General features: G+C 36.0%; 1 protein-coding gene across 1 annotated transcript in view; it reads left to right on the plus strand.

Annotated features, from left to right (window-relative positions):
* Positions 1-263: 263 nt before the first annotated feature.
* LOC100891049 (uncharacterized protein DDB_G0271670) overlaps positions 264-24,534 on the plus strand; it is a 39,259-nt gene continuing 14,988 nt past the window's right edge. Inside the window, exons 1-5 of the mRNA XM_030980566.1 lie at positions 264-411; positions 1,991-2,974; positions 9,914-9,964; positions 21,425-21,511; positions 22,809-22,839. Coding sequence (XP_030836426.1) covers positions 295-411; positions 1,991-2,974; positions 9,914-9,964; positions 21,425-21,511; positions 22,809-22,839 — 1,270 coding nt within the window. The 5' untranslated portion in view covers positions 264-294. The remainder of the gene's footprint in view (positions 412-1,990; positions 2,975-9,913; positions 9,965-21,424; positions 21,512-22,808; positions 22,840-24,534) is intronic.

A 24,534-nucleotide genomic window follows, 5' to 3' on the forward strand; every position in this document is an offset into this window, starting at 1 on the left:
AACAAATATATATAGCATGTGATCTGGTGAAAACTAGAAGGGCATTACCTGTTAATCCATAAATACATGTATGTGAAGTAAATTCCTTATAGCTGTCTTCATATTTGATACAACAGGCAATACCCCCTCCCTCCCCCCAAAGGAAAAAACAAATTGTTATCTCGGGCTTATTAGTCAACTATGAGGGAAATACAGGAGCTGTGTGAGTATTTCTCGAAAAAAATGACACTTATCCCTTATTGATCTTGCTTCAAATCCATTCACATTTCTTCCTTGTTTTTTTTCTGTCACAGAATGGCTGGGCGCGACCAATCTCAAGATCGCAGCCGGGATGCGGCCCGAAGGAAACGGGTACCAGCCCCAACGATTAAGAAGGATTCATGCGGACCAATCTTTGGAACCCCTGTCAAGGTAAGGTACCTTATGCCTCAGTCTCACCTTTGCATATTTGGCTTGTGTATTGCTGTGTATTCATGGCAAGCAGTTTTAACATTTATTCCTATTTCTTGATATCAAGAAATGATTTTCTGTTGTAAAGCAATGGTAATTCTTGATATCAATTTCTTGATATCAAGAAATAGATATAAATGTTAAAAGGGCTTGCCATCAATACGCAGCAATACGCAAGCCAAATACACAAAGGTGTGACTGAGGCATAAGAGAGAGAACAGTCGAGCACTCTCATGAACAGAATATTTTGTAGTACAGAAAAATATAGAAATTTTGGCAGGTCCCATGTGATAATGATCATCATTAATAAAGTCAGCATTTTCCTCTCATGAGGGGTTACTGACTTTCACGCCATGATGATGACACTCCCTACCTCTACTTCTTCTTGTCTCGAGCATCCTCATCATTTAGACCAACCTTACTGCTTTCCTTCTCGGCCATATATATATTTCCATGAAATCTTCAGTCTTCCTTTCCCTCTTATGCTATCCTCTTCCACATCCCACGCAGGTTTATCATCTTCCCTTTCCAAGACATAACCCATCCATCTCCATCCACTCTTTACCACTTCCACCACAATATCTCCCAGACCCTACCTTTCCATGAGCTCCCTTGTGTTCTCTCTATTGGACGGTTTCACGCCACTCATCCTCTGTACCATGGCTCTTTCTGTTCTCCTCAAGATACCCTCTTCTACTGTCTTTACATCCCAGGTTTCTGAAACATTTACCATTGCTGTTCTAACGCAAGGGTTATAGATCTTGCCTTTTATTCTCATTGTAAACCTTCTACCAGCTCACTAAACTTCATCCACCCCAATCTGCATCTTCTTGCCACTACAATCTCACCACTGTTGATTGTATCCCAAGATAATGATAGCAATAAGCTGTTTCCAAATCAACATCCATTTGCGTGGAAATCATTGAAGTTTGTACCTCAACAACTTGCTTATGTTTAAAAAACTATGAACAAACATCAACTAATATTAAAGAGTTCTGTTTCAATTAGCCTCCCTCAACATTTTTATTGCATCATTGTTTTGACAATTTATCTAGGAAAGATGATGTAACAGCAAGTCAGAATAAGCCTTGTAGGCAGTGTCCATCATGTTTGATTGACATACCCTTAACAATTTAGAGTTGCCAAAATCATTTACGTGGGACCATGTTTATCATTAGTATTTTAGGTATGTAAACATATGATTTACTGCTTTTGTCATTGCCAGGTGGGATCAGCTTTTCAGCTGTAGATTCTGTTATTGCTTATCAAAACTTTGTTTCTGTTCTTTTGAAGTAATTATATAATAATAATGATAATATTTAGCTTTTATATAGCGCTTAATACAAATGTCTTTCAGCGCTTTACAAATATACTATATATGACACCCAAACTTGAAAGTGAGAGTGCCACTTGTTGCTGGCAAGTTTGCTGGAAATAGGACTTTGAAGATAAGCACAGAAAAGACAAGTTTTCAATGATGTAACATCATGCAGAATAATGTTTAACATCTTTTCTTTCGTCTGCTTATGACCCTTTACAGTCTGACACCAAGGACGATCTGAGCAGGACTGTCCAAAATACTTTGGGCCTCTATGACAACTTTAAAGTTTTAAAGCCACACGAACTGGGACGCTTGCATGGTGTACAGTACCAGCCTCAAACACCTGTACCAGGAGACACCAAGAACATCAGCCACTTCCCTGTCATCAATGGACAGACCAAGCCATCAGGACAGCATTCCTTGACGCCTAGTGGCAGTGGCAAAACCAGTAGTCAGGTAAAGAGTAGTCCAGCCGAGGGATCATCGTCACATCGACATGGCAGCTCAAAGCCGGCTCCAGCTGGTGCTTCATCATCCTCTTCCAAGGGTGTCAAGCGCGAGCCTGGGACCGCTTCGCAGCTGTCATCGTCATCGTCGACGACTTCCTCGTCGTCTTCTAAAACTGCCCACCCTTCCAACCATGAGAAATCAAAGGATAGCAGTCAGAGACGGTCTAAAGACGGTACCTCTGGGGTTAAACCAACAACGAAGGCTCCAGTATCGGGTAGCTCTGCGGAATCGAGCAATTTGCAGCCGAAGGCATCAACGAATCAGTCATCCAAACCGCATGGCACGCCATCGTTATCGTCATCATCATCCACTTCCAAGCCAGGGAGCTCTCGCCCCTCCACAACAAACTCTGCCAGTAGAGGGAGTAGTAACAGCTCTTCCAACTCCAACGCCTCCGATTCCAAAACGGTTCTCCACCCCAACGGCCTTTTGACAGAGACGTGTCTCAGTATTACGAACTATCCCCCGAAACAGAGTGGTGCGAAAAGTGAACAGAAGGATAGTAGCAAGCAGGCCAGTGGTGGTCACAGTAAAAAGGACTCTGGTCCACTCAGAGATCTGCCATTCATATCCCCCATGCCTGATATCATTGCTGACTTCCAGTCTAGATCCGCACCTAACCCAGCTAGAGAAGGGAAGAAGGATCGAGATGGAGATGCCAAGCAACGTCCAAGGCTGGATATTCCAAAAAAGGTAATAACATTTTCGTAAATGTGTCTTTTACTGTCTCAGTTAATTTGCCTACAGTTCTTTTCACCTCAGTCTAATGCAAACCAGGGGAATGTTTCACAAAGACTAAGATCAACTTTAAGTTGGACTTAACTATGGCAGGTCGTTCATGCCACTGTCTGCTCTTACCATTTACTGGCATTGTTCTTTGAAGGGACGTATAAATAGTGGTCTCAAATCTTCAGAATTTGCATTTTTTTTATAGTTCATTTAATATTGAAGAAATTACCTAAAGATCATGATTGAGAGACCAATAGTGAGAGCAACCAGTGGAATGAATAGCCTGTCATAGTTAAGTCCAACTTAAAGTTGATCTTAGTCTTTGTGAAACACCCCCCAGGATTGATCATTTACAGATAAAAGTACAGTAGTTCCTGTCAGTAAACACCTGTCTACACCACCCAGGAGAGACAAACTTGGCTACTGGATGCAATTAGCCTTTCTAGACAGGTTCTGCAGCAGAGGTAGATAGTACAGATTACTGCAAGTGGCCTGTACAGAGAGGTGACCTTGGAGACATGTTTGACAGCTCAGAAGAAATATTAGGGAAATGTTTCAGTGTACGATACAGATTGTTTCCTCTTGATTTGTTATTTTTTGCACTTTTACTATAAGGTGACAAAAAAATGAATAATCAAATTAAAGGGATAAACTGTAGAAATATCCGAAGGGAAGAATCAGACACTCAAAACTCGAGTTTTATGACCATATCTTTATTTTACTCATTTATTTTGATATGCGAAAACAATACGTTCCTTGGTTCAATAAAAAAACAAATGTATAGTAGTTTCTTAGACCAAAATAGAGATTTATGCCGATCTGTAGTTGCTACACAAAGAAAGATACCATGGATCTACCTTCTGCAGGTGGATATTATTGCTCTCTTAAAAAATATTGAGGTAGCTAGAAAATTATAGGAAAGAGAAGGTTAGGAGTGGTTTCTTACATCTATATACAGATTTCTGCAGACCTCTGGTTGATGCATTATTTATATATGTCTATGATATGGACTTGGTAGGCACTTGTAGGAAGTGTAGAGGTAATCAGCAAATAGAAAAGGGAAGGACAGGAGTGGTTTCTCAGATCTGCAGATTTGTGGTTTGGTTGGTACACAGATATAAGCTCTGCGATGGGGTAGCTCTTATTTGAAAGTGTAGATGTCGGAAAGGTTGAGTATGGGGGGGGGGGGGGGGGGAAAGGGGATGGGGGGGGGGGAGAAGGGGATGGGGGGGGGGAGAGGGGTGTCAGAAGGATGGAAACCATGCCAAAGGTCCTCATTCCTACTCACCGTTCACATTAGGGTGCTTGTAAACGAAGAGCTCCCGCAGACATAAGGAGAGAGATGACGTCACGGTGACGTTGAGAAACACTCTAGTAAACGTCACTGTTCTAAGAGGGGTGATATGTTCTTTTATAGAACTGGCTCTTTCTAGAATATTCGGTAATCTGCATGTATGCCTTAGCATCATGGCCCCAGGCATAGAGTTGTGTTTCTTACGGAAGTGATTATGACTATGGTGATGATAATGATGATGAAACTCTTTGTGGTTGTCGGGAGGTTGATAGGTATGATGGTATTGATAATGATAATGATGATTGTGTTATTGATTTTTGTATTGTAAAAAGTTAACATATTAAGATAAGAATCTCCATTTATATTTCAAAACATAAGCATGAAAATGAGATGCATTTCCCATTCATCATCTTCTGCTAAAATTGTCTCCATTATTATCCTCACAATTTTTTTTTAGATAAATGTAGATCAAGGTGAATTCATGAGCTGTATACAGTAGCAAGAATGAGTAGTTTCTTGTCCAATAAATAATAACATTAATGTGAAAATGTGATGCGCCTTCCATTATTAAGCATCTATCTAGATCAAGGATCTGGGGGTTGGTGGAAGTGAAAAGTACTTGTCAAATACTTCAACTCAAAATAGATCTTATGAGGATTCCCTATTCAAATGTCAAATCCATTAGGAAAGATAGCAACATGGCTCCGCAAATATCATGACTTAATAGAAAATGTCATTGATTTTGATTGTTGTTGATTGGGAATGCAGTCTAGCTCGAGATATTTCTAGGCATGTCTTATGAAACTATTGTAGCTCATTCCGTTCTAGGAAAAGAATTGCCAGGGGTGTATTCATTGAATTCCAGTTAACTGGAAAAAAAGAAGGGAAGGAATTATAAAGAAAAATAGTATCGGGCGAAAAAAGGAGTATTGCTCAGTTGAGCATGAGCTGATATGAAGCTTTACGTCAGGGATGGCGTTTTGGTTTCTCGCTTTATTTGACTTTACTTTCCACTTCATTTGTCAATTCGCTCTTTCTATAGAAAACAAAATTGTGCTCCGCAAGTGCAAGGTCGTTTCTTCCAGATATATCCTGTATGTGAATTTTGTAATGGATTCAATAAGCTATTCTGTGTGCTTCTTCAGCTGAGAGCCAGAAGGGCATTATACCAACCCAATATGTTACATTAAATTTGTAAAAAAAGAAAGAAAAGAGAGATAAATTCAACGTTTATAAATCTACATGTAGCTTTATGTGCATTCAGCACGAAGCGTAGCTTCATTGGAGCAAAAAAAGACCACAGTAAAGGTAAATAGTCCTTAAACAATATGACATTTGTACTTTCATAGAGCGTGTGTTGTTGATATTGACTTAACAGTTGCTCATCGAGATAAGGCAATGGAATTGTAAAGACGATACAGGATATTTCTTTAAAAAAAGAGAATTATTTTAATTACTTAATAATATATATATATATATACTGTTCAAATATTGGTCAAACAATGATACTTTTTGAAATTCTTGCATGCTATGTAATTGTTCATCAGAGAGAGTAATTCAGAGGTGACATACATGTATCACCTGCTGAGAGCCAGAAGGGCATAACAGTGAACTATTTTTACACAGATTTGATTTGATTTGATTTGATTTGATTTATTTATTTCTGTTTGATTTTCTTTTTCTTTTGCATTTTTACAAATATATAACAAACAAATATTGCAAATTTACACATGACAAAAGAATATATGTAGAATAAGGTAAGGCTGTGTGTAACTAATCGAGAACATCAAACAGGAGGGTTGACAAAATAAGCAAAGCTTGATAGTATGACTACCCTCAAAGGATACATAATAATACAAATATGGAAGAACAAAATATTGGTAAAAAGGGGGAAAAGACAGAAAAAAGAAGAGAAAAGAAAGAGGGGATGCACATCAATATTCACAGACTTATGTGGTAGTTGGATTTCAAATTGATATATAAAGATTTTAAATAAGAAAAGAAATGCAAATTTGAATACTGAGTGGCCAACTTGGGATACAATAGAATGAGAAGACTCTCAAGGTTCGGACAGTAAGAATGTGAAAGTAAGATCAACCAGCTGGTTTTAAACCTGGGCCTTATTGCTCCAAAGAGTTGACATTGGATATTAGGAATGAATGGAGGAAGTAATAGTATTTTTTCTGCAAAATCAGTGATATTAGAGCCGTCATAAAATAAAAAAAATAAAAAAAATCAAGAATGCTAAAGAAAAAAAAAAATAGAAATAAAATCTTTAAAAAAAATATATAAAAATTGGTTGAGACATGAGAGCTAGAGAATAAATAGATGTCAAAATATATGAGTAAATGCCCTTTAGGATCCAAATAGATGAAATGTCAGCCTTCCTACGACTATGATTTATAGTTCATATTGCATTGATGCATTCATTAGTTGCCCTGGACATTTATTGATGTCCAAGATTTTCTTTAAAAAAAAAATGCAGATCAGTGTGGAGTTTTTGAAAAAACAACCTTCCAGGCCAAGAGCTACAAATCCAACCTAAGAATATAAATATTCTTCTGTACATTTGGACAAGAAATTGCAATTGTTTTCTTCCTGATCATGCTACACGTATACATTGTATACAATCTTTCCTATGTAGGCAAATTTGAACCCAATTTAACAATAATATTAATAATAATATTTATTGGAATGTGTGTCCCCATACAACATATTGCTTATCTCCATATTTAATTCTAAAATGAAATATCTCTTGATAAAATTATAACAAATGTTAGTGAAAGCAAAGAGCACCAACATTTAATAGTCATATCAAGATATTCTTCCTTTTAGATGAAATAGGTGGGAAAAAGACCTATGGCTTGTGGGACACGTTATAGGGAATCGCTCTTTTGATATTTTTTTAATAAATTTTGGTGTCACAGAAGGGATTGATAATTCATGTGAACATTGCTTTGAGCGATTCCACAACTTTGCGGTCTCACTCCTACCGTTACCAGGTCAACAAGTGTGCATGTTTCGACACGATAACCAGCGAATCGTTGACTCATCATGGTCTGGACGAACAGACCTTGGGTTCATTGTGAATTGTTCATATTCGTCAGGTTAATTACCCCTTGGTGTGTGCAAGAAGAGCTTCATGTGAGAGAAGAAGATTTTCAGTGAGAAAGGGTTTTGTTGTTGTAATTCAATAATTGAATATGTTTGAATAACTTTTAGCCGACTGTCGTTTACATTGTACATGCCTTCTTAAGGTGCCATTTGGTCCAGTCACCCAAGCAAGGGGCATATTTTCAAAGAAATGTGTGAAGAATGGAATCTATGAGAAATGTATACTGATTGGGGTGTAAACATTAAATAAAATGTATGAAATAAATAAGATGTGTACTACTTACTGTACTTCTTAGGTACCAAAAATAATTGTAAAAACATTACTTTTGCTATTAGCTTTCAAGAGCTAAATGTGTCCAAGTGGACGGTTATTTTGTAATCAACATTTATTTTGTATGCATGTACTCCTTTGTTTTTTTTTACCAGGGACCTGCAGGTTTGACCTTTTTCAATGCACCCCCCCCCCCCGACCATGGGTTAAGCCTAGTCTCCAAACACAGGCTCTAGTTTGACACTGTACCATAATTCCTAAAGCCTTGAGCAGAGTCTAGATATGTCAGTCTCTGGCTGTGTCAATCAAGGGTCGCTATAGTACAGATCCTTTTTTAGTCTCATTGTGCAGACACTGTTATGGACAACAACTGAGAAGGGTTTTTGCCTGCAAACTAGGTCATAAAGCCTATCTGAAAGTGTATGTGTGTGTGTGTGTGTTGGGGGGGGGGGAGGGGTGTCAACCCTCTGTATAAAATGCTACTAATATCATTCAATTATGAATTCTTTTGCATTAATCATGTTGATTGCACATTTTGTGATGATCAAATTAACTGAACAAAATCATGTATAGTGCAAGCTCATCGTAAGGTCGTAACCAATTATCTGGGAAGAAAAATTGAATGATATTGGGTTACGCCTTACGGTGACCTTGCACTATACTTGGTAAATGATTTCGTTCAGTTTAATTAGATCATCACAAAATGTACAATCAATACGATTAATGCAACAGAATTCATCAACGCTCTCCATGATAATGGATGTTTGTATAAACAATTAAAATCTAAAATAGACCAGAGCCCAATCACCATAAAGTATGAATAAGATGAAGGTTAATGTTAACATTGTTTGTACAATGCTTACAGTGCCAACATTGTGTTGAAGAAAACTGCTATGTTCATTTAGGTAGGACTACATTGACAACCCCTAATCCACCTACATGTTATAATTATGCCATGTAAAAACATTTTCATGTTTCATAGTTGTTTGTTCTTTTACTATTAAGAATCAATGAATGTTTCTGACACCTGTTTCTCAACATCTTGCGTTGCTTTGACATTTTTATCGCCCCTCCATGGGCAGATATACCCTTGGAGTATTCAACATTTTATTGATGAGAAGAAATGATAATTGAAAAAGGGCATGATGGTATGTGAGATAAGGTATGTGCACACTGATAAACGGTTTCAGTTTCAAATTCAGCACTAATGTAGTAATAGTCCTTAATGTACTCCTTAGTGTATTACAGATGATAGCATGATGCCTATGGGCCTACTTTAAAGGTAAAGACCAGTTTTGGAAAAGCCCCCCTCTCAAAAAATGAAATGGAAGCACTTATTACCAATCATGTGAAAGAATATGTTTTGACTAATACGTAATGATACAAAGTTTCCTGAGCAACCGCCTACTAATTGTTATATTTGGTAAAATATTATATCTATTTGGACCTGATAGATATCTTTCTGTGTACAGTGCTTGTAACTTGACCAAGATTGGGCCAAATTTCTTATCAGTTTGATGATTCCAGAACCTTGCAGTACACACCAATACATATGCTAAATGATCAAACTTTTCTGATCGATTCCACAACGTTTCTTTTACAATGTAATCGCATGGCCATAACTGGTCTTTATCTTTAAAGGTAAAGGCTGGTAGTGGTAAAATCGCGGTTCAATTAGGATTTTGGGTGCAAAATATCCATTTAATATTGTTTAAATATTGCCTTCAGAGGTTTAGATGGCAATACTTCAACCTAAATTCGCAAAAAAGCAGAAATATATACCCAGATGTTCAATGTTGAAGTGCAATTGCGATATCTTTCCAGGCCGGATCGATATGATAATTTACCAAATATATCAATTACACATACATACATACATACATATTTCCTGTAATTTGTGATGATGACCACTTTTAACAATTGATAATGTTCTAGAGTAGAGTATTTTCTGTTCCTTCCTTTATGGATGGAACTGTACATGCTCAGTAAAGTTATGGAACATAATTCCATGGTTTTTGAGTAAATTAGGATAGGTTTTTAAATTTCCTTAATTTCTTTATACAATGTTGTTATTCAGTGTGTACGCATGTTTTGCTATTTGATTATTCTCTATAAAGAATAAATAAACATGCAAATATGTTTCTTTATACAGGTTTCATTTGTCTCAGCAGGCTACGAAATAGGATGACCTTTGACATTGTGTATTTTTTCCCTCTTTTTATAGGGTACTCACCAAGGTCACAGTAAACATAAAGAAGTGGAAAAGATTTTTGAGGTAAGACGATTTTTGTTAATTATTTGCGGAACCGTGTTTAAGCTGTTGCCAACATTTATGTTTGTGTTTGACTTGCTTTTATAATGAAATGTGGTTAACCATAACAAATGACATTTTCTCCAAAACCATGTTCTCTAAAGATTGCTCGAGGTAGGACATTATGGAATATCCCTTAATCCTGCACTGCATCCTGGGAAAAAAAATATTTACATTGGTAAATGTAAAATGTGCAGTTTTCCATGAAACTTTGTGTAACAGTGGTCGCTTGTATGATAGACAAGGATAAATCAAGTCAACTAAATCTTAGAGAATTGGGAAAAACATGCCTGCCTGGGAAAATGGGATTCTGTTCAACTAGCAAAATGTTTAACTAGCACAAACAAAACTTTTATTTTAGTCATGACAACTAAAATGGCTGTGAGTTTCTGAAATTAAAGGGAATGACTGGGATCGTTTTTCTTTATCATCTAACAATCCGTAACAGTTTGGGTTAAATTTTGCTTAGCAGCTCCTTGTTAAAGTGTTAAATACCTTTTTAAGATGAGCAGAAAATTGTTTACCACAATTGGAGCTTGCCGAAAGAACTTATCCCTTGAGATAAGCGAATTATCTGATGGCGATGTCCCAGCTGTCAAGAATGGCATAATCGTTAACAGATCGACGCTCTATTGTCATGGGAACAGCGGCAAAGTTCAGCCAAAAGGCGTAGAAATCTTTCCAGTCATGTTGCTCGCTCATAATCCTATGTATCCATGAAGAAACTGATAGAGAGCAGTATGTATTGGGTCATTCACACCAGAGGATATTTATACGATATTAGTTTGAAGAAACGTTTGTAGGGTCACATATTACATATAGCATAAGGGAATTACACACAGGATATTGAAGAGTTTTATATGTAAAGGAGCATCGTGTTAGGATTCTTCTCTTGGATAGATCAACATTTGCAGTATTTTTAATGTCATCTTTAGTCGGTATGAAATATCAGAGAGCCAGTACCATTATCATGCACTTGAATTGAAATGGTAATTATTCAATACAATGTTCACGTGGGCATTACATATTAGACCTTGATTACTCATCAAAGTTCTTGCTATAAACTATGCACAAATCTCATGTTATCTGCACAATAGTTCATTCCATAATGTTGTAGACTAAAAAATAAAAATATATATTTGATATCATTTAGCCATATGGTTTTTATGTAGCTATATGTCAAGTTCTGTTAGTCTAAATGGGGATGTGTTTGTAGCAAACTTGGAAATGCCTAGTGGGGAGAAAAAGTGTGGATTTGGGACTAGAATGTTATCGAGATGATCTTGATCGATAAGGGTATTTCTGCATGCCTTCAAGCAAGGCTCTTTACAGATGAATTTTGGAACTGAAATAATGTGTTAATCCTGATAATTGTGGTATTCTTTCATCTATCAGGGTTGCCTGCATATTCATCAAGGTTACTAATAAAGCCAGCTCGAGAGAATGATATTCAATGACACATTTCTGAAACTGTATTTATTAAAGTGTTGAAATATAAATTGTTATTAATAGTTAACGCCTTTTGGCTCCAAAGAGGAGTTATAGGAAAAGTTATCATGGTAATAACAGTTTCCTAGAACTCAACAACTGCATTTATTAGTAGAAGGTAAATAAATCCCCTGTTTAAGTACACCCGAAATAGCAAGCCATATTTCGCACGTCGCACACAAGTAAAGAAGTCACAAAACACCAGACAAAATATGATAAAAATGACTATCAAAACAACAAAGATATTATTACTGAGACAATTACTAATAGGATTGTCATGGAAAAAATGATATTCTTTTGCTGATCAGTAGTATTAGCTATTCAAATAGTTTGAATGTTTGAATATTAGTCCAAGGCCAGTTATGAAATATCATATGTCAGTGGAGTTTTGGCATATAATATCCATTTCCAGTACAATCTCTTATGTCTCACAATAGGTCTCGAGCATGCCAGCATAGAAACAAATTCCCAGGTATTTCTTTTCCCAGGGATTTATTCTCTACATCACCCCATAATATTCATTCATCGTGATTTGAATGAGAGACTGAGCTTGCAAAAAAAATATAAAAAAATGGGACTACCAGTACTCTGTTACTTTCTCCATATGGTACACTGCAGGGGGAAGTACTTAACACTTTAAAGTGTCAATGCTTACAGTTTGGACTGGATTGCTTAGAAATGATCGATTCTACCATGCCAACAAATATGTAGGATTTGTAAATTTTGTAAAAGGTGATATATTTGACACTTTGTTTGTCAATATGTGTGTCAACCAGACTCCAAGGACATTCTGTAGACATAGCCATAGGCTACACAGTCTTTATGCATAATAATAATTATAATAATAATACATTATATTTATAATGCACCTAATAACAATGTTTCTAAGCGCAAGAAAAGGAAGAAAGGAAAAGGAAGGAAAAGTGAGAGACATACCGAAGAAACATGCATATAGTGTAATTATCAGTAACTTTATCTAAAGCTAGAGATATTGAAATACGGCTTATTATTGTTATTATTATTATTAACTATCATCTATCAACCAAGTTGCATAAGAATATTTCATTACACAAGGACAGCAGTGACAGTACTTTCTACACTGATATTCATACATTTTTCTCTCTGGTGTGCTTCCACAGAACTTCCAGAATTTGTAGTCAGAAATTGGGGCAAAAAGATAATCACAATAGTGCCTGTCATAAATTCCCCCTTCCACCATTTACGAGCTTCCATAAAAGTATGATTTGAGTGAGAGTAGTACACGTCCACATTTGCAGTACTAGTTTAAAGGCATCGTTAAAATAATGTTAAATTTGAGATGCACGGCCCTACGTGTTATCAGTGTCTGTGATATGGTGTAATATTGAAGCCCTAAACAAAATTGCGCTTCAAGATGATCAAGAAGTGCCTCAAAAAAGTAAAAATCTTTGAGTGACCGGTATTACCATACTCGTTTTCCCCAAGAGACTGTAGTGTTATGGAAACTGTTAGGCAAACGCAAAATTTGGTTTCGATGAAATCATAAATATCTTGATAATCAGACAAGGGATCGGCTTGTAAAAATCATTTATGTATAGAAAAATGAATATGATAAGATTAAAAATCGCAGTTTACTGTTTGAAATTTTGCATTCTTTTAATTTGTGCCATAGTGTAGTTTTAGTGAGTTTAGCCCATTTTTTTCATTCAAAAGAGGAGGAGGGGGGGGGGGGCATTCCTATTACTATATCTCTGATATCATGTGTGGGCCAGACTAGAAATTGAATGACCATTATTCCAAAGCTCTATACATAATAATGCAATTTAAAAAATAATAACAAACAAAAATCCTGGAAGATATGACAGAATGTGAACACAACCGCTGATTTTTGTTACTGGAGGAAATGATAACAGCTGCATTTTGATTTACTTGTATGTATAAATAATATGAACTTTACTGCCTCCGAAAGGCAAATGAATTTATCACTTGCTTGATGAAATGCTTTCTAAATGGGTGACATATATACAAACTTGGTCCATTCACATTGTATATAACGGAGTAAAAAGTAAGGCCTTTCTGAAGGTAATAACTGATGGAGCCTCTCTAAGTTTAAGTGATAGATCATTCCAGTATTTTGAAGCAGATACAGTAAATGTCCTTTCACCGGCTAATGTGTGAGTAACTCTGTTTGAGACAGAGAGGATCACTAGCTGACCTCAATTCCCTGACATTAAATTAAAAATTGTTGTTTTCTTTTTCTTTTGTCTTCTCATTTTGATTGTTCGAATGTCAGAAACACAGACATGCGTCTTTGCCCTTTCGTGAATACAATTTCAGTCGATATTTCTGGTGCAAATCTATTGATTATTCCAAAACCATGCAGCATATGATTGCCAAGGTCGTCTTTGATAATCTGCGAATAGAAGAAATGAATTCAGATGGTTCTCTGTTTTTTTCTACTGTAGGCGCGTCCTCACTATCTCGAAATTGCCAAATATCCAGCTATTTGAACTATCCCGATCGAAACTATCCAGCTAATTTGCGTTTTCATTAGACCGAAGTAGCAAATTAGCTGTATAGTTGGTCGGGATAATATCCCGGTCTAGTTTGCAAAATATCCCACTATTTCCCAACTAGCGGGATAGTTTGCGACCGTCTTCATTAGACAGAAGTACGGAGTCAAATATCCCGATCCCGTCATGCACAACGATTTCTGTTTTTTTTGTGTTTACTAGTTGTACTAGCGCACTGAGTGGTATAGATCGCATGTGCGCCGAAAATCGTGGGATATTTTGCAATCTAGACCGAGATATCTTGGGATATTATCCCGACCAACTATCCAGCTAATTTGCTACTTCGGTCTAAAGAAGACGCAAATTAGCTGGATATTTGGCAATCTCGAGATAGTGAAGACGGGCCTTTTGTTGTGAGGTAAATATACCATGATACCGAATGATTTATATGATAGATTAACATTATAATCATTTGACTTAATCTGGCACTTAAAGTCTGTGAACCTACCAAAAGGTACATGTATGTATGCAGAGAGAGTAAATATTTCTACTTCTAGGTTGATGGGTCGTATTATATTGTACCATCACACTGATAATGGTATTGTTGGAAACGAAGTATGATATTTTGTTTTTGTAATATATGATGTACCATATGGAACAAGCGATTTTTGTATGAAGGTAGAGACTCGTTACCTAATGATAATGTCAAAGAAATGTCATGCCATATGTAATCTTTTAGATAAAACAAAGAATTTAATGCATGTCATGAAAGTGATTTTCACAATCCCTTCGCATCAGCATGATGTTCAAATGTGAATAGGGCTTTTAGTCTGAAGTGGTCTACTGGGATATATACATGGAGCTGTATTTGCAGACTAGTATAGTCGCTGTTGAAGTGGTTTTATTGATTACAAAGCATACATTCAAAATAGCAGCCAAAGGCTGAAACAAATTGAATTAAGAATTACTAATGATAACATTGAGAATTAAATATTTAATTAGATTTTAATTAAAAATACATACACTGTTGTATTGCACAGGTTGTATAAACATGTGATCTCTTATTTGTTACCCATCAAGTTGAAATTATTTTTTCTTACCTCTTTTCATGAGATCAATCTCTATGACTGTTTAGACTGATCAATGAAGTTCTGAGAAAACTTTAACTTCACGTGTCAAAAAATAAATAGTTTTCTCGCAATCATTTCATTAAAAAAGAACAATTATTCTAACTTCATGGGCAACAGTACCTTCATTATCTTTGCGATAAAACAAAAACGAAATTGATTTGAAAATAATGCCTGCTGTAGAGAAAGGTTTCTTAATCCCTTCACTCCAGCATAATTTTTAATTGTGAACAGGTCTTTGTGGCTGAAGTGGCCTAATGGGATGTATGTAATGTAAAACTGTATTGCCAGGCTGATGAGCCAATACATGTATACAGGAGAGCATCACCTCATAAACCCCTTGCCCCATTCACATGTTGGAAGCTATACAACACTTTACTATAAATCTACAGATACAATATATTTTTTCATTTTTTCTTTTGTGAATTGTGAAAATTGAAAATATAGTTTTAATATCTTACTGTAACAGCAGAAAATTTCACGCTCATGAAATAATGCTGATATTTGTGAATGGTTATTATACGTGTTTTTATACAACAATTCCCTGTGTGCGAAAGGACTGGAAGGCTGATAGTTTCGTGTGTGAACGGAACCTTATTAAATCTTCAGCCATGGTTGACACTTCAGTTATCAGTGGCTGACGGCATAGATCAAGTTACCTCTCTGCTTCGCTGCTAGAGTATAGCCAGCTCACAGCCCCAGCTACCCAGCCAGCTAGCCAGCCGTTTGGGAGCGTGCTGTTTCTAAAGCTCTGCGCATTCCCCCGAGACGGAGACGGACCCTCCATCTTGAGAGAGGAGTAGGAGGGCAAGAGTAATAGGCGCAAGGGTTTAACCCTTTGCTGGCTTGTCCCAGATGCTAGATAAGACATTCACACAGATGGATAATCTAGATGAATTTCATGTAGAGAAACGTCCAAATAAACATATCTTACAGTGAGAGGGGTGTACATCTGGGATAAGAATATTATATTATACAAATATTGCAAACTCCAGCGTTAAATATAACAAAATATATGAACTGACTTCCCCCGAGTGATGTTATATGTCACGAAGGCAGCAGGCCGGGGTTGAAATATAATGGCTCAAGGGAAATTTTGAATTGGGAGGTGAATATATGTGATACTAGACAACGATGAATGTTATATTTGTTTTTATAAATTGAGGTTATTTGTGATCTCATGCTTTGTATCTCATGATCATGAGTCAGGCCCTCTTGATTACTTGCCTTTTGTGTCAGATGTACACAGCTAAGACAATTAAAAAAAATGGATACACGCAGGAAAGAAAATGTTTTGAATGATATAGAGAGTCTATACATTGCTTTGTGACAATTTACATTCACCTTAAATTTAATTAATTATAGTAATGTAGTTGGCAGAAAATAATGAATCAATCAGTTTAGTTTTTCCCCATTTTAATTGTTAGTAATGCTGTTTTTCACTCAAACTTTGAGATTGTCTTTAATTGGAAAATGTGCATACATTGTGTGCCGGTAAGCCTGAATCCGATGACCAGGGTAATAATATATCTGTAAGACTGTAAAGCGCTTAGGCACATCGTTGGATCGATGTATTGAGCGCTATATAAACACAGAATATTATTATCATCATTATTATTTAGTACCTTAGCAGTATTTTTCTCTCATCTGAACAATAATGGTTACCAGGTCCCTTTTCCTTTAAATTCCCTGCAAGCTATCACTTTTTTCTCACCTGAGAGAGATTAAGAAAAAAATAAGGAAAATATCATGCTGAGCGATTTTGATTATTGCAATTTTATGATTTATCCTTCTCCCCTGTATGGGGCATATAGAAACTGTAAGTGGATGACAATAGTCACGCACTGTTTGATCTAAGCAGCATTTATATTACGCAATGTATTCCTCTCCCACTGGGATACTTACATGCCGAACTCAGCGAAGCCACTCGCAGAGCCGAATTCAGGCAAAAGCTCATTTATTTTGAGGGAACCACTTAGGTTTATTTTGGGATTGGGAGTGAGAGTTGTCACCTTGGTTGAAGGGTTTTATTTCATGGCTATTGGGTTTAGTATGCAGGCTCTATCTAACCTTGTCAGTTGTAGTGCGTATGTATCAGAGTGTCTGCGCTAAGAGACTATGCCGACTGCACGGTCGAGTGCACCCCATAGGCTCTGTGCTTTGACACAGCCAGAGACTGATAGATCTAGGCTCTGCGCAAGACTTACGGAAATTTGTTTTAAGTGTGAAATAAAAGTCTGTGCTTCCAGACTATTTTTGGATGAAACAAGATGAGTGATCTTTAATGCGGTGATTGAGGACTAGATTGTGGGCGAAGCGATAATGAAAATTTTTATTTGTTGTCGGTGGTGTGGGTTTTGTAATCACCTACAGGTATATTGTTAACACCAACCAACAATGTGCTATTTACATAATGTACGATGAGTTACATGAGCGAAGGGATTGCCGATTGTCCATGCCTTGATGATTTCTAGCTTAATTTGGCAACCACAGAAATATGCGTGGTTGTTTCTATTAATCTCTTAAAGTGCATTGGAGTTCTCACATGATATATTTCACTTATGGTATGAAAGTATAACAGGGAGGAAAAAAAATAATTGTGTTCTCAGAATTTTTTTCTCAAGACTTTGGATGTGTTTTTCATGTCCTTTTGGAAAACACATACTGAATTTATGCAAATTTATCTCTCATTATAAAACAAAACCATTTTGCTTACAAATTTTGAGTGTATTCAAACGATCTTAGATAATCATAATACTTCAAAATTAAATAGAATAATTTGCTAAGAATTGTATATATTTACATGCTAGCAGTTAATCGATTTAAGTGTAATCTATTTACCTGTATAATTGGCTGATAGCACCTTTAAAGCGAGCAAGAGAGAGAAAGAGAGACAAACAGAGAGAGAGAGAGAGAGAGAGGGGGGTAGCAGAAATTGAGCGCAGGTGCAGAGCGGAAGGACAAGGAGCAATTTGGAATGCTGTGAAGAGATAAGAGAGCACCTGTGAACACTATCACGTGCAATAAAGACGATTGGAATTAGGATATTATGTGCAGATTGGTTGTGTTTTCCAAAGTACAGCACTGTTCACATTTTAGATGGGCCTTATGTTCGAAAATATAGCATCGTTCACATTATGTATCATGTAGGTTGGCTGTATGTTTTGAAAATTTACCCCTCTTCACATTTTGTATGACGTAAAAGAAAGAAGATTGTTATTGGGATATTGTGAAGATTGGCTGTACATACTAGTATGTTCCTAATTAAAGCTGTGTTCCCATTAAATATCATGTAAAACAATTAGGAGTAAATTTGACATGTTCTGAAATGGCTCTGTTCACATCAAGTTTCATGTGATAGAAAAAAAGAATTGAAATAGGATTTATGTAACATGATCTCAACTACTTTTGACAAATCAACCTTTGGCAATTTCAATAGCCTTGTGCTTCACGTATTGAAATGTGCGAACGTTACAATGACGTATTACGTAACCAATTGTGTAATGTTCAGATGATATGCCTTAGATGTTCGAACTAATGTAACTAAAGTCGTGTTTACATTAGTGTAAAGAAAACATTTTTTGTACACATTAAATAATTTTTGCATATTTCATGAGTGGTTCAGACCTGCAAAAGTTTCATGTAGCAAAATAAATGAATCACAAAACTGATATGACACTGCATTTTTGCCACTTACGAAACAAAATTTGCTGTTAAATTAGCTGTCTTTATCAATGCATGAAATTTTTGTGGCGTGATCATTTCTGTTTTTTGCAGTAGAATAAATAATGTTACATTATTTCATTTGTATGCTGTGTTCATACAATAGTTAATAAGAACTCTGGGAAATGTGTGAGTACTATCTGTGTTAGTACCTTTATGCCAAAGAAATTATTTCAATAATAGGCAATTTTCATTAGTAATAAAGATCATATCTGCAAATCTCTAGTGCCTGATCATAGTTTTCCTAACTTAGTACCAACCAATTTTTTCAAACAATTGCTTGCCGAAATACGTCAATCACGGGAGGAAAGCAAAAGTGTTTCATGTGTTCATAAATCTGTCTTGAATTCAATTGAAAACAAAAACACATTGGAAACCTAAAAGATTAAAATTTCATAATTGAGCTGTCTTGTGTTCCATTACTTTCTGTTTCCATAAAAAAAAAGTTATGTTGCAATGACATAGAAATTTCAATAGGGGCATTTTACACTACATGTAAAAATTGTCGGTTTTTCTCACATTCCAGAGTTTTGTGGGAAATTACTAGGCACCTGAATTAAAAAAATCCACCTCCCTCTGGAGTGTTTTTGTTTAAATGGGTTTTTCCTGTCGTGTAAATATGTTTAAAAACCATTAAAAAAACAAAAAAACTTCTAAAATGTACATGTAAGTGCATGGGCCTAAAATCATTTGAAAGAATTTCATTTTCTTTTGTTTTACTTAATCTTGATGTAGCATACACGTAGGAAGAGTTTTTCATTGCATCATTGCACCCAAAGGGGGTTAACATTCTATAAGTTGATTGTATTACAAAAATTGTTTTTATTTCCCCTGGCATTGTATTTGAAACATGAGGAGAAACATAAAATCTGAAAAACTAAATGCTGCCTTATAGATGCATTCCCATTAGCCCAAACAAGCTCTAGCTTGAGATATTTGACTGATTAACACTACTCAAAAACACCTAAGAGTTTGAAGTTCCCCATTTACATTAGCCCCCCCCAAAAAAAAAAAAAAAAAAAAAAACCCGTTTTAGGAATTGATTTGAGCTTCAGAGCCAGAGGGGTCTTTACTCTGTCTAAAATAGTATGAGTTAACAACCTATGGCTTCAGAGATTAAATGGACGATATGATATTCTGAGTGTGTCTTCAGTAGTGAATTGGCCTGCTAATAGGCCACATAGTAGGCTATTTTGCAAACTAGACCTATTTGGCTTGGAATAATAGTTTCAGCTAAAGTCCTAAAGCTCAAAGGTGAAATGGTGCTCCGACATTTGCACCAGTGACAATTGCTTCAGGCTTTATTTTCTCGAAAAGCATAGGGTTTGGGTTGGTGTTGCAAGTGGGTTTTAGGCTAGTTTTAAGGTTAGGGTTAGGGATAGGTTTAGTGTTGGGTCCAGGACTGAATACGGATTTGGAGCAATCATCTTAGGAGCAAGTGTCGTACGATTTTAATTTAAAACCTATGTGCGTGCATCTTCACTATGAGTTACATCAAACTTGTTTTGATCGGGTTTATTTCCCCGAATGAGAATGAGCAAGCTATAAATCCAAACCTCAGTCTCATGAGGAGGGGCCTGATGTGAACATGTGACCTACTTCTAACTCGTCTTTAACGAGATGGATTTTTCACGGCATGGATGCACACGGGATAGCATTTGTGTCAGTTCATGTAGCTTAATTTCTCAAAGGGAGATAAAAGGCAAGTGTTTTGCAACCCTTTTCTGGGGTACATCTGCTGATCTCCTATAACCAAAGGGCATGTTATCTTGCAGGGGAAAACCCCTTGTTAAAATGAATGATTATTGGTAAAAGCCGTCTCAATGTTATTTCTATATGCTGTCCAAGTTTCAAACGAAGTAAGGGATTTGACAAGAGTCAAGTGACCAGGACTCAATTTTCTCTATAATCTTCATTTAAGCTCTATTAATCATATTTATGTATTGGATAAGACAGTAGCATTTGTGGAAGACAATAAATGCATTAAGATTTCGGCCTGTCTATAATCTTCATTTAAGCTCTATAAGTCATATTTATGTATTGGATTGAAAGATGATAAATGCATTAAGATTTTGGCCTGCCTTTAGCAAGTTCAACATTTCAAAACTAGGTTGTATAGCACATGCTCAAAGATCAATATATATTTTATAGGTGATGCATTATGCTATAAGTAATTGCGATAGACGTCATGTCTTGAAAGTATCTATTATGTTTACTTGGAGAATATTTTGTCACACAAATCGTCACTGTTTTCACGAAGTGACGGTAGTGAGAAAAAAATTGCATTCACTTTGCGTTACGATTTTCCTCACTACCGTCACTTTGTGAAAACAGGGACGAAATGTTGAAAAGTTTGGAACTCAATTCTAAAACTTTCCACTACTGGTTTAACTTAGGTCTTTCCGATCTGGAAGTAAGACAGTGATGATTCATGTGATGTCGGTATCATGTATCTTTTTAATTGAAATTCGATTACCTGTACTGTTCTGCTTTATTCCCTTATGAGAAACAAAATGGCTGAAAATTGTATGAATTATATAAATTTGGAATGTGATTAGATGTTTAAATGGTGGTTTGATTTTTTTCTTCTTCAGAAAATGACTGCTTTGAAGACTCCAGTATCTGCCATACAGACACCTGTCAAAGCTGAAGTGCCTAAGTTTCCCTTTGACGACCTTTCGGTAAGTGCAGCTCCTTTCATTCTTCGTACTTGCACCCCACCCCATGCAGATTAAATCCCCCCCTCTCACATCCACCAAAAAAGAACGACAGTAGACTGAACAAAAAGAAGAAGACATATTATTCCAAATGGCAAAGACTTTAGGAGCTGATCACTTATCAATGATTTGATAACGATATTCAGTCTCTGTAGAAAATGATTTAGATCTCTAAAAATCTGTGTTCATTTGCATATTTTCTATAAAGACTGATTTCCTAATATTTACACTTTTATCATCGAATCGTAAATATGTGTCCAGCCGTTTACTCTGGTATGCATTAATTGCTAACTTAAAATGTCAAAATCTTGGTGGATTGAGTTCTAATTTAAGGGACTAAGAAAAAGAAGAAATATTCACTGTAGAGAACATCTTGTAAGCAAAGTCCATAAGCAGGAAAAGCCTTAATATATTCTGTTTATTCCATATATTCCCATTTTCTTTTTGTTCAAGGACTTGATCTATTTCACAGAGCCTTGTGTAAGGATATGTGTCTAATGATATAACTAGGGCACTGGAATAATTATTTCTTTCCAGAGAAAATTGGATTTTGTACCAATTTGACTACACAATAAATAGGAGAACTGCTAATCAAAGAGTTTCCAATTTCTGTCTGATTATTTAAGTCAAAAGTCCAGACATTTCTTAGCCTTCTTCAAATTTTCCTGCATCTTTCACAGATCTATTCTCTTATTTATGCTTTTATTTTTTCCGACATGGACATCCCCTTTAATACCAGACCCTCCGCATTTGCTTCACTCGCTGAGGGGTTCCATTTACATTAGATGTTCAGAGTGTGAAACCCTATATCATATGTGATTACGCTTTTCCCTTTGATGGGTATCAGATATAGAATTCTTATGTGTCACAGAGTTTAATCTTGAACTGTGCATCATGGTCTGTATCTGTAATTACGAAAAGATAGAAAGGAATGGAGGATCGTTTAAGTAGAAGGAGAAGGGAGGAATCTTTTAAAAGTTCAAGACTACAAATTGGGTCAATGATCATCAATCTGAAAATATTCTTCTCTTTTACACAAAAAACCTACCGGTATATAAAGGATATATTCCACAAAAAACCTATATAAAGCATATATTTCATTTTCAGAAGCATCAGTTACGACATTCTTTGTTCATCACACAAACTTATGGGAATATTTTCTAGTTTTATATGGCCTATTAAATATTATCTTAAGTCTGATATATAACCTATTTTTGTATTCCTCAATTTATATCCTTTCTTCTTCTTCTTCTCTCAACAGCATACAAGTGGTGCACAGCCTACAGTCCCACGTAAGTATCATTTGAGTTGGGATTTTTTGTATATTGCACTAATAAATATCCCTTGAAAATAGAAATGCAGCCATCATGGTTCAATCCCTTATTTTCCGGCGACAAGATCTACTCTCAACGAAAATGCATAATTTATGTGTACAAAATCATATAGCACATACTCTACTGGGTCTGAATTACCTTAATTACAGACTACATGTACATAATCCCTATTATTTCACTTTCTAAAATCACCATAGGCTTTGCTCTAGAAACAGTGAACTTGGTTAGAATGTCATAATGGAGACTGCACTGAGAGTCAAGTGTGAAAATGGAGTTTGTACTGTTAGACTAGTCAGTCGCCATAAAATAGCTCGCCCACGCCATCTGTGGCTCGTTCTTATACGCTTGCTTGCGTGATGTTGGTAACGTCATAGTGCCCTATGGGGGAAGAAGATACCTTCAGTTCTATTTTTATCCTCCATCTATAAATCCACCCCTTATGTGCTTTGAGGGTGTAATGTGTTTCCCGTGGGCTGATGTATTCTATATAAAGGATCTCATCAGATAATTCGTAGAAATGCTAGTATGTGTGAAATGCAATTGAAAGGTCTGAAAGGTCTGACAATGATGAAGAATAAATACAATGAAATATATTAGAGCATTGTAATAAAGTGGTTCCATTCTCTGGTGTCTCACAATTGAGGTTTAGAGGATCTGAGTATCTGCCTGGTGCATATGTCCTTTACCAAGGCATTTTATTCATAAGTGTCTCTCTCGACTCAGGTGTTGAATGGGTACACCTTGTAGGAGTCATATCTTGAAGTGTACTGTGTATACTGACTCATTTAAAATGCTCATGGGAATTATTATTACATTATATGCACTGTACAAAGAGTATATTATTCAATTATCATTACCAAAAATTGTTAAAAGATACAAGGCCCACAACCTTCATAGAAAATGTATCATAAGTAAGCAATATGCATAGAAAAACAAGACCCTAGAATTTTGCTCTTAAAGGTAATACAGAGTTTTGGGAAATTTTGAAAATTGGGTGGATAGTGATTCTTTACAATTTTGATATATTTGGATGCCCCCTGTGGATGTATTATAAGCACAAGAAAATTTAGCCCGTAAAACACTTCTGCTTTTGAGAAAAATTGAATATAAAGATTTACCGGTGCTCCCGGTAAATTTTGATTAATTTCAAATAGCGCCTAAGGCCGTACAATGGTAGCTGAGACCATGAAAATCTCAGAATATGTAGTTGTGATATATAATTTCCGAACGGGAATTGGTAATCGGTTGAATTTAGTTGATAAACATTGTTTTATAGCTTATTTAGTATCTTGACCTTGAGAGGGAGCTATACAACATAAAGCGTTTATTATTTACAATTCGATAACTTTAGACTCGATTTCAACCGCGACAACGATTTCTGAATATTGTAGGACCGCATATGCTTCCAATATGTTGATTTGAACCAAATTCATGACCCCATACCAAAACTTTGTATTACCTTTAAAATTCACGACGCTGCACACTGTATTGATCTTTGTCATTGTATTTTTGAAAACATGTTTTCTTGGTCCATCTTGGAGGTCTTTTATAGACCTTTGACCTTATCAAGTGTCAATTTTCATCAATCAGATTTGAAAGTTATAAAATGACGTTAATAGCCAGCCAGGGTTGTTTATATGACAATACATAGCT

Source organism: Strongylocentrotus purpuratus, unplaced genomic scaffold (genome assembly GCF_000002235.5).
Source record: "Strongylocentrotus purpuratus isolate Spur 01 unplaced genomic scaffold, Spur_5.0 spur5_scaffold_11, whole genome shotgun sequence".
NCBI classification, from domain to species: domain Eukaryota; kingdom Metazoa; phylum Echinodermata; class Echinoidea; order Camarodonta; family Strongylocentrotidae; genus Strongylocentrotus; species Strongylocentrotus purpuratus.